This window comes from Cervus canadensis, chromosome 11 (genome assembly GCF_019320065.1).
Source record: "Cervus canadensis isolate Bull #8, Minnesota chromosome 11, ASM1932006v1, whole genome shotgun sequence".
NCBI lineage: Eukaryota > Metazoa > Chordata > Mammalia > Artiodactyla > Cervidae > Cervus > Cervus canadensis.
The window spans coordinates 12,334,974-12,346,820 of record NC_057396.1 but is presented as its reverse complement, the minus strand read 5'-3'; the positions used below and the strand labels follow the sequence as shown (position 1 = coordinate 12,346,820).

General features: G+C 42.5%; 1 protein-coding gene across 1 annotated transcript in view; it reads left to right on the top strand.

The window, feature by feature from the left end:
• Positions 1 to 155: 155 nt before the first annotated feature.
• CEP57 (centrosomal protein 57) overlaps positions 156 to 11,847 on the top strand; it is a 46,722-nt gene continuing 35,030 nt past the window's right edge. The window contains exon 1 of the mRNA XM_043482341.1: positions 156 to 737. Coding sequence (XP_043338276.1) covers positions 309 to 737 — 429 coding nt within the window. The 5' untranslated portion in view covers positions 156 to 308. The remainder of the gene's footprint in view (positions 738 to 11,847) is intronic.

The window sequence follows — 11,847 nt, the reverse complement described above, 5'->3', positions numbered from 1 at the left end:
GGAGCTCCCCAATCTAATTGGGCAGTTGTTTGTAGAGGTTTACTCTCTGCCCCGACTCTTTTTTTTTTCTCCCCTTGACTTCCATTGGACCAAATCTCTAGGCCCCTCCTTACCCTATTTGTTATTGGCCGAAAGGGAAGTACCTCACCTGGAGAGGCGTCCCCGGGTCAAACTCAAGCTCTCTCCGGCGTTTAGCCCGAGGGAAGTGATGGAGGGTTTTGAGCTTCGAATTCGGTTTTATTTTATCCCATTCAACTCACTCGCCACCGGAGACACCATAACCCCTCGCCCAGGTTTCCCCCTTGAGAATGCCCGCCTCTGCGCAGAAGCCCCTCAGGAACGCCGCCCGGTCGCCCGCCGCGTCCCGGCGGCGCTCCGTCGGCGACCAGCTACCTTGTGACGTCACCGAGGGAAGAGGCGGGTTCTCCCGCCACCGGAAGACGCCTGCTCTTTTGATTGGCTGCTCAGGACGTCCGTTAGGGCGTGTGGTCCTTTCCTTGTGCGCTCCGAGCGTGGGCGTCCCGCTGGGGGTGTGTGGCAGGGGTTTCCAGACCCGGCACCTGCACCCTAGCCCCTTCCATCAGGGGTTCGGCCCAGGGTCGCCCCTGGCGGGCGGCTCGCGAATCTTGAAGAACAGCCACGCAAACCCGGAGCGTCCCGGGGCTGCGGAGGTCCCCTGGGCGGGCTGGAAGATGGCGGCAGCATCGGTCTCTGAGACTTCGGCTTCTCAGTTCTCGGTAAGAAGCCGTTGACCTTCAAATAGACCCTGGGTCGGTCCCAGCGCCCCCTGTGCATTATCTCACTTTTCAGAGCGCTCTCGGTCCCGCGTCTCCCCAGTCCTGGGGAGCCGCGGGGGACACCTCGATGGCTCCGTTGCTGCTTCGGCGCCCACTGCTTCGTTTGAGGCTGCACCCTGCAATTGAGACGGCCTAGGTCTGTCTCTCCCCGCCTGCCCCCGTCACCTTTCGGCGTAGCCGCCCTGGCTTGCAGAACGTTGCCTGGACTCGCAGGGATGGCTACCTACACCTTGGCCCGCGAAAACCGCGTTCCCGGGTCACGTGGGTGTAACGGCCCCTCTTGGAAACTGTCCGAGACCAGGTGGGAGCTCTAGTTCGTCGCCTTGATTGGCGGCTGTTGAATTGTACGCAGTCGAGTGCTTCTGCGATTTCTTTGCCTTCAGTGCCTCCTCCCATCCTCCCAGTAACTTCGATTTGTGCTTAGCCTACCCTGAGCGCGCGCGCGCTCTTCCTGCTTCCCACCATATTAGATGACCCAAGGTTGCAAATCAGCAGGGAGAGCTGATCTTAATTACTGTATTGGCCTCTAGAAGAATAGCTAGCCTGTTGAGGTACTAGTATTTTGTTGGAGCGGGACCCCTCGCGTTGGTAGTAGATAGGCAGTAAATGAATGTGAAGAAGCTCAAGTTGGAGCCGTTAGCTCTTCACGAGCAAACCTGAGTGTCTGGCATACAGACAGGCTCTAGGATTACACAGATGGATAGGGGAGAATCCTTGCTGCTAAGGAAGAAAGCACTGAAGAGAAGCTACACGTAATTAGGTTGTTACACAGTGCGATTTGATAAATACCACTCTGCTAGAAAAACTTACGTGAAAGTGATTAGCAGTTCTTGGGGTAGGGGAGATGGACCTAGCTGAGTGGTGAAGGAATGGGAAGTGCTTGTCCCAGGAGCCGAAAAGGGAGGATAAAAAGGCACCGCAGCAATTTGGAATATGTGCCAAGACAAGTGCTTTCAGGAAACTTTAAATAATTTGAAATGAGCAGTGGTAGCGTGAAGGTAGAGTTCGGTTAGGTGAATTGTTAAAATATGAGAAAAGAGGGAAAATATTAGGGTAAAGTTTAATAGAAGTTAATCGGAAGAAGTATAGGGAGACAGTAACAGCAGTATCATCTTGTCGAAAATACTCCCTTTTCCCAGTTTCAGCTTTTGGTGACTGTTGCTAACATTTGTTTTACTGAGGCCAGAAGTGATATTCAAGGTTTCAGCACAATAAAGGTAGCAAGTGTGTGGAGAGGTCAGAGAAGATTAACAGGAAAGAAGGAAGGTAACAATTGGAGTTATCCAGGAACTAAGTCAGTAAAAGGGAAGATAAAAGACAAGCTTAGACTATTAAGTGTAACTTGATGGATGAGATTATATCAGTCAGTTCAGTTCAGTTGCTCAGTAGTGTCCGACTGTTTGCGACCCCATGGACTACAGCACACCAGCCCTCCCTGCCCATCACCAGCTCCTGGAGTCCACCAAAACTCATGTCCATTGAGTCGGTGATGCCATCCAACCATCTCATCTACTGTTGTCCCTTTTTCTCCCACCTTCAATCTTTCCCAGCATGAGGGTCTTTTCAAACGAGTCAGCTCTTTGCATCAGGTGGCCAAAGTATTGAAATTTCAGCTTCAACATCAGTCCTTCCAATAAACACTCAGGACTGATTGTAGGATGGATAAGTTGGATCTCCTTGCTGTCCAAGGGACACTCAAGAGTCATCTCCATCACCACAGTTCAAAAGCATCAATTCCTCGACGCTCAGCTTTCTTTATAGTCCAACTCACATCCATACATTACCACTGGAAAAATCATAGCCTTGAGTAGATGGACCTTTGTGGGCAAAGTAATGTCTCTGTTTTTTAATATGCTCTCTAGGTTGGTCATAACTTTCCTGCCAGGGAGTAAGCATCTTTTAATTTCATGGCTGCAGTCACCATCTGCAGTGATTTTGGACCCCCAAAAATAAAGTCTGTCACTGTTTCCCCATCTATTTACCATGAAGTGATGGGACCAGATGCCATGATCTTAGTTTTCTGAATGTTTAGCTTTAAGCCAACTTTTTCACTCTCCTCTTTCACTTTCATCAAGAGGCTCTTTAGTTCTTCACTTTCTGCCATGAGGGTGGTGTCATCTGCATATCTGAGGTTATTGATATTTCTCGTGGCAATCTTGTTTCCAGATTGTGCTTCATCCTGCCCAGCATTTCTCATGATGTACTTTGCGTGTAAGTTAAATAAGCAGGGTGACAATATACTACCTTGACGTACTCCTTTTCCTATTTGGAACCAGTCTGTTGTTCCAAGTTCGGTTCTCACTATTGCTTCTTGACCTGCATACAGATTTCTCAGGAGGTAGGTCAGGTGGTCTGGTATTCCCGTCTCTTTCAGAATTTTCTACAGTTTATTGTGATCCACACTGTCAAAGGCTTTGGCATAGTCAATAAAGCAGAAATAGATGTTTTTCTGGAACTCTCTTGCTTTTTCGATGATCCAGTGGATGTTGGCAATTTGATCTCTGGTTCCTCTGCGTTTTCTAAATCCAGCTTGAACATCTGGAAGTTCACGGTTCATGTATTGTTGAAGCCTGGCTTGGAGAATTTTGAGCCTTACTTTACTAGTGTGTGAGATGAGTGCAATTGTGCGGTAGTTTGAGCATTCTTTGGCATTGCCTTTCTGTGGGATTGGAATGAAAATTGACCTTTCCAGTCCCGTGGCCACTGCTGAGTTTTCCAAATTTGCTGGCATATTGAGTGCAGCACTTTCACAGCATCATCTTTTAGGATTTGAAATAGCTCAACTGGAATTCCATCACCTCCACAGGCCCACTTGACTTCACATTCTAGGATGTCTGGTTCTAGGTGAGTGATCACACCATCATGATTATGTGGGTCGTGAAAATCTTTTTTGTACAGTTCTATGTATTCTTGCCACTTCTTAATATCTTCTGCTTCTGTTAGGTTCATACCATTTCTGTCCTTTATTGAGCACATCTTTGTATGAAATGTTCCCTTGGTATCTCTGATTTTCTTGAAGAGATCTCTAGTCTTTCCCATTCTGTTGTTTTCCTCTATTTCTTTGCACTGATCACTGAGGAAGGCTCTCTTATCTCTCCTTGCTATTCTTTGGAACTCTGCATTCAAATGGGAATATCTTTCCTTTTCTCTTTTGCTTTTTGCTTCTCTTCTTTTCACAGCTATTTGTAAGGCCTCCTCAGACGGCCATTTTGCTTTTTTCCATTCCTTTTTCTTGGGGATGGCCTTGCTCCCTGTCTCCTGTACAATGTCATGAACCTCTGTCCTTGTTCATCAGGCATTCTATCAGATCTAGTCCCTTAAATCTAATTCTCACTTCCACTGTATAATCATAAGGGATTTAAGTCATACGTGAATGGTCTAGTGGTTTTCCCTACTTTCTTCAAAGTTAAGTCTGAATTTGGCATTGAGGAGTTCATGATCTGAGCCACAGTCAGCTCCTGGTTTTGTTTTTGCCAACCGTATAGAGCTTCTCCATCTTCAGTTGCAAAGAATATAATCAGTCTGATTTTGTTATGGACCACCTGGTGATGTCCATGTGTAGAGTCTTCTCTTGTGTTATTGGAAGAGGGTGTTTGCTATTGCCAATGTGTTCTCTTGGAAGAACTCTATTAGCCTTTGCCCTGCTTCATTCTGTACTCCAAGGCCAAATTTGCATGTTACTCCAGGTATCTCTTGATTTACTACTTCTGTATTCCAGTGCCCCGTAGTGAAAAGGACATCTTTTTTGGGTGTTAGTTCTAGAAGGTCTTGTAGGTCTTCATAGAACTGTTCATCTTCGGCTTCTTCAGCGTTACTGGTCGGGGCTTAGACTTGGATTACCATGATACTGAATGGTTTGCCTTGGAAACAAACAGAGATCATTCTGTTGTTTTTGATATTGCATCCATGTACTGCATTTCAGACTCTCTTGTTGAGTATGATGGCTACTCCATTTCTTCTAAGGGATTCCTGCCCACAGTAGTAGATATAATGGTCATCTGAGTTAAATTCACCCATTCCAGTCCATTTTAGTTCTCTGATTCCTAAAATGTCGATGTTCACTCTCTCCATCTCCTGTTTGACCACTTCCAATTTGCCTTGATTCATGGACCTAACATTCCAGGTTCCTATGCTATACTGGTCTTTACAGCTTTGAACCTTGCTTCCATCACCTGTCATTTCGACAGCTGTGTGTTGTTTTTGCTTTGGCTCCATCTCTTTATTGCTTTGGCTTTCGTCTTTCTGGAGTTATTTCTCCACTGATCTCCAGTAGCATATTGGGCACCTACCGACCTAGGGAGTTCATCTTTCAGTGTCTTATCTTTGTGCCTTTTCATACTGTTCATGGGGTTCTCAAGACAAGAATACTGAAGTGGTTTGCCGTTCCCTTCTCCAGTGGACCTCCAGTGGACATTTTGTCAGAACTGTCCACCATGACCTGTCTTGGATGGCCCTACACGGCATGGCTCATAGTTTCTTTGAGTTAGACAAGGCTGTGGTCCATATGATTAGATTGGTTAGTTTTCTGTGATTGTGGTTTTCTGTGATAGTGGTTTTGAGATTATATAGGAGTTGTGATTAATTAAGTTTAATTGGGAGAAAAAATTTTAAAAATTAGGAGAGAAGTGTTTTTCACCACTCTCAAAACGTTTTTTGGAGACTGAGAAAGGAAAACGCCTATAAATGTTGACTTGAACTGAAGTCTGCCAAGGCTGTCTAGCCGAAGTAGTTACTGGGGTGTGGTCAACCCTTAATCTTTTAAGGTAACCTGGACAGAAATCTTGAAAGTGAAGTCACTCAGTTGTGTCCGACTTTTTGCGACCCCCGTGGACTGTAGCCTGCTGGGCTCCTCCACCCGTGGGTTTTTCCAGGCAAGAATACTGGAGTGGGCTGCCATTTCCTTCTCCAGGGGACAGAAGTTCTATAGAGTTTTTAATAGGAAAACATATATTTTTATATGCTAAGCTCAGCTTTAAGTGGATTCTCAGCTTCCAGAATACTCTTAAGAATATCTAGAATGCTTTATACATCAAAGTGTAACTCTTTTAACTTGACCATTTAAATCAAAATGTCTAATTTGGAAGTCACTATGTCTCAGAACAAAATTGACAATTTATCAATGTATAATGGCTGTGCTTTGATACTTTAACTGTCGTATCAAAAATAAGCTTGGCATTTATAGCAGAATTTATAAAGTGCTTTATCTTAACAGACAACTGCTCATAAAATAAGACAGCAAAAGACCTTTTAAACCTACAACATGAACTCAGCAGGCTACTCATAATGAGATTTCAGAGTTGTGAATATTAACCGTTTCTGTGTATTTAACATTGATAAACCCAGCGTGCGTGCTCAGTTGCTTTAGTTGTGTCCGACTCTTTGCAGCCCTGTGGACTGTAGCCTGCCGGGCTCCTCTGTCCATGGAATTCTCCAGTCAAGAATACTGGAGTGGGTTGCCATGCCCTCCTCCAGGGGATCTTCCCAGCCCAGGGTTTGAACTCAGGGCTCCTGTGTTGCAGGCAGATTCTTTACTGCAGAGCCAAGGGGGAAGCCCCAGACACAGTTTAGGTGTAGTAAAATGAAGATGCTTTTAGCAGGCAAGGGTTTTTCTTAGGTAAATTCACAGATAATACAATCTGTAAGTAGCAGTTGAGGTGTAAATCTCAAATGTGAACAGTGTGGAAGTAGGTGATACATTTGAATTGTTCTTATAAGCCTTTCACTGCAACAGCAGCAGGAAGAGTGACAGCTAGCAGCTAACATTTATTGAATAACTGCTGTGTATCAACTCACTAGTGGAGAGCCTCAGGAAAATATTAGTAAGTATGATCAGGCATAATGATACAAAAGTATATAGTCGGCATAGTGTTGTAACAGTATCTTTCCTGTGGTTTTTATTTATTTGTTTTACATTTTTCCCATTAATAATGGTCAGTCTTTCCTTTTGGCTCAGCTGGTAAAGAATCCTCCTGTAATGCAGGAGACCCCAGTTTGATTCTTAGGTCAGGAAGATCCCCTGGAGAAGGGATAGGCTACCCACTCCAGTATTCTTGGGCTTCCCTTGTGGCTCAGCTGGTAAAGAATCCGCCTGCAATGCGGGAGACCTGGTTTCGATCCCTGGGTTGGGAAGATCTGGAGAAGGGAAAGGCTACCCACTCCAGTATTCTGGCCTGAGAATTCATAGACTAAATAGTCTGGTCAACACACTTTTGTGTCACTTTGGACTTAAACTGGTCTCCTAATTGGTCTCTCTGGCTTTTATCCAGGCCCATTGTTATTGCTCTTTATTTATTTTTCTTAAAAGTGTTTTATGATTGTTTCATAGATTTCATATGAGATTCATTTTGGGGAATCATAAAATGAGTACATTCATGCCCCTTTGTGCATCTTCCTGCTTCTGTCTTTTACTCTCTTTCACACACACACATTTTGAGCTTATAATAATGTGTAATACTTGTGTAGCACTCATTATCTGGCAGGCATTTTAAATACTTTTCATATATTAACGTAGCTAATCCTTACAGTAATTTTATGAGATTGGCTTTAGTATCTCCATTTTCAAATGAGCAAAAGAAGGTACAGAAAGGTTAATTCAAAATTATACAACTAGCAAATGTCAGTGCTTTTATATTTCTGTGTAGTATAGTATCTTGATGGGCTTTGGAGTTTTTAGGATTTGTTCATGTTTGCCAGCTGTAATGAGCAGTCTTGTTGTGATCATCTCTGTATGTTCCACATGTGCAAAATTTTCTCTAGAATGGTAGTTTTCAGAATGGTCTGAAGAATCCTTCCTTACCCAGCCACTTTGTGGGAAACCAGATTCTTTATGTACATTGACCAAAAAAACTAAAATCTAGCAGCCTTCTTTTAAGTCAAGAATTAAAGAGATTTGCAAAAATGTAAAACAGTGCCACTTAATTTTTTGGATGATACAGTTAATTTTTATTCAAAAATTATATTTATGCTAACATGGGTTTATTATTTTTAAGGTAGTAAATATCTTTAAATTTTCTCAGTTTTAATTTTTCATGTGATAAATAGAAACTGATGTAATCCACTTAAAAGGTAAAGTTTGTGGGGGGTCTTAAGCAATTTTTGAGTGTAAGGGCTGCCTGACACCAGAAGATCTGAGAAGCAGTGATTTTACAAGTGATGGTTGGGCTACAAATTGCAGCTCAATAATAGGTTGTAGTATATGTTCAGAAACTTAGAACACTTTTTTTTTTTTTAAGAGAAGACAAAGAAAATAATTCAGTTAATAGTTTAGTGAAATACTGGGTCATAGAGTAGGTGCATCTTTGGCTTTATTTGGAAATGCTGAATTAATTGCTTCCCAAAGTGATTGTTACTGTTTGCATTCCCATCAACAATCCCCTTTAGTCTATTTTAATAGGTGTATCCTGTTTTAACGGATAATGTTGTGTCTTTTTTGTTGTTGTTGTTGAGAGGTTGTGTGAAGTGATATCCTGTCCTTTGTGCTCCCTCTTCATTGATGAAGATGCATTTTTTTTTTTCCCATAATTTTACTAGTCTTGTGGGTTTTGTTATTCTATGAAATGCCCCTTGGTAACTTTTGCCTGCTTTCAATTGGTTTTTCTTTTTTTTAAACTGATTTATAGTCATTCTTTATGTATTCTAGGTGTTTATTATCTATCAGGAGTATTCCAGTACTCTTTGGTTTGTCTTTCTATGATGTGTTTTGATTAACAAGAGTTCATTGTTTTAATGTAATAAAACTTACTCTCTCTTTTAGGATTATTATTTTTTGGTTAAATTCTTCCTTGGTTAAGTTCTTCTAAAGCTTTAATGATAGTCTTCCATATTTTTCTCTATGTATTTTAAAGTTGGGGCCTATTGTCTTTTATTTGTTTGAAATTAGTGTGCTGTGAGGTAGGGATCCAATTTCATGTTTTATTTAAGATGCACAATTATTTCAGCATCGCTTGTTGAAACTCATTCTCTCCCTAGTGGTTTACAATTCCAGCTGTCAGTATATTAATTTCCATATAATGTGGCTGTGTTACTGGGCTCTTTGTCCCATTGTTGTATTTGTCTCTGTGTCTCTACTCACTCTCCTAATGATTTTGATTCTTGTTTTTTTTTTTTTTATTCTTTTTTTTTTTAATCTGAGAGTGTAACTACCTGCCTTGCTCTTCAAGAGAAATGCAGCTATTCTTGGTCTTCTGTTGTTCTTCAGTGGAAATTCTAGAACTTTATTGAACAGGATAATTCAGTGTTATAAACATTGTGAAGTTTTCCTATTTTGAAGAATATTTATATAATTCATTGAGCAGATTAAGCATTTGGAACTTAAACTCTTAATAAGATGACTATGTTTTTTCAGCATCGTATTTTTCTATGCCATCCGGGTGTCCCATCAGTCAGTTCTGACACTACTGGAGATAGTTCAGTGCAAACGTGGAGGTTAAGACACCAAGTCCCACAAGACTGGCCCCATTTTAGTTGCCACCTGCAGGTTCCGGATGTTCCCATGGAATCCATTTCTTCCCAGCCAACTGCAGGTGAAGGAGTTCTCCTAACTCTCCCCATCACATTCAGTAATTTGCTAGAATGACTCACAGAGTTCAGGAAAACACTACGCTTACAGTTAAAACCTTTTTTCTTTTTAAATAAAGGATACAACTCCAGAACAGCCAAATGGAGAGACACACAGGGTAAGATGTAAACGAGCTTCTGTAACCAATCTGGACACTCCTGGGGCCTCATTGTTCAAGAGTTTTTTAATGGAGGTTTCATTATGTGGGTATGATTAATTAAACCATCAGCCATTGGTGATTGAACTCAATCTCTAGCATCTCTAGCCCCTTCTCTTGAGGGCTAATTGCCTGGTAGGTTGGTTTTTTTTTTTGGTTTTTTTTTTGACTATCTGCCCTCAGCCTAAAGCTATCCAGAGGCCCCACTATAACAAAGACAGTCCATCACTTAAAAATTCTAAGAGTTTTTAAAACCTCTGTCAGGGACTAAATATATAGTTTTTATTTTTCCACAGGACAGAGAGATGATAAATATATCATGTAGGAATAAGTGTTTTTAAAAGGGTAAGAAGATAGAATGACAAAGGGTGCTACTTTAGATACGTAGGCAGGGAAAAAGTCACTGACAGACTTTTCTGGGGCTTTCTCATGCTCCTTTATCTGGGACAGAATCTTCTGCCTTTTAACTTTTTTAAATTTATTTTTAATATGGAGCATGTTTGCTGTATCATGTTGGGTTGGTTTCTGCCCTACATCAGCGTGAATTAGCCATAGGTATGCATATGTCCTCTCCCTCATGAACTTCCTTCCCACATCCCGCTTCTCTAGGTTGTCTCAGAACACCAGCTTTGAGCTTCTTGCGTCATACAGCAAATTCATACCATCTGATTTACGTATGGTAATGTGTATGTTTCGGTGCTGCTCTCTCAATTCGTCCCAACCTCTCCTGACTGGAAACTATAAAACTCCTAGAGGAAGACATGGACGGAACACTCTGACGTAAATCACAGCAAGATCCTCTATGACCCACCTCCTAGAGTATTGGAAATAAAAACAAGAGTAACCAAGTGAGACCTAATTAAACTTTAAAGCTTTTGCACAGCAAAGGAAACTAAACAAGGTGAAAAGACTTTTGAAAAGTTATCCAAAAGACAGCCCTAAGAGTGGGAGAGAAGAATTGTAAATGAACTAACTGACAAAGGATTAATCTCCAAAATATACAGGTAGCTTAAGAAGACATACAGATGGCTAATAAACACATGAAAAGATGCTCAACATTTTTCATTATTAGAGAAATGCAAATCAAAACTACAGTGAGGTATCACCTCATTGGAGAGAATGGTCTCATTGACAGATGATGGACAGAATGGCCATCATCAAAAAAATCTACACAGTAAATGCTAGACAGGGTGTGGAGAAAAGAGAACCCTCCTTCACTGTTGGTGGGAATGTAAATTGATACAGCCACTATGGAGAACAGTGTGGAGATTTCTGTAAAAAAAAAAAAAAGAAAGAAAGAAACCTAGGAGTAAAACTACCATATGACCCAGCAATCCCACTGCTGGGCATATACCCTGAGGAAACCATAATTGAAAAAGACACAGGCACTTCAGTGTTCATTGCAGCACTATTTACAATAGCCAGGACCTGGAAGCAACCTAGATGTCCACTGACAGATGAATGGATAAAGAAGTTGTGGTATATATACAATGGAATATTACTCAGCCATAAAAAGGAATGAGTTTGCCTGAGTTCTAATGAGGTGGATGAACCTAGAGCCTGTTATACAGAGTGAAGTGAGTCAGAAAGAGAAAAATGAGTATAGCATATTAATGCATATGTATGGAATCTAGAAAAAAGGCCTTTTCATTTTGATTTCCTTTCTGTGATTGTGGTTTTCATTCTGGAGGCTGTGGGAAGGTAGTTCTAGCTTCTTCTGTCTGCTCTCTGGTGGATGAGGCCAAGAGACTTGGGCAAGCTTCCTGATGGAGGGACTGGTAGTGGAAAAGACTGGATCTGACTCTGGTGGGCAGGGCAAACATTCGGTAAAACTTGAATCCCAGTGTCTGCTGGTGGGTGGGGTCTGCTCCACCCCTGTCGGTTGTTTTGCCTGAGGGACCCAGCCCTGGAGTCTACAGACTGTAGGTAGGACTCACCTCCGAGAGAGCTTACGCCAAGGGGCACTCCCAGGCCTGCTGCAGCCAGTGCCCTTGCCCCCTCTTTGAGCCCCTGCCGGCCCACACCTCCCCAGGAGACCCTCCAACGCTAGCAGGTAGGTCTGGTTCAGTCTCCTGGGGCATCTCTGCTCCTTTCCCTGTGCGCTGGTGTGCACAAGATTTTGTTTTGTGTCCTCCAAGAGTGGAGTCTGTTTCCTCCAGTCCTGTGGAAGTCCTGCAGTCAAATCCCGCTGGCCTTCAAAGTCAGATTCCCTGGGACTGACTTTGTCAGATCCCTTTGTGAGATCCCCAGGTTGGGAAGACTGATGTGGGGCTTGGAACCTTCACAACAGTGGGAGAACCTTTGTGGTGTAGCTGTTCTCCAGTTTGTGTGTTGCC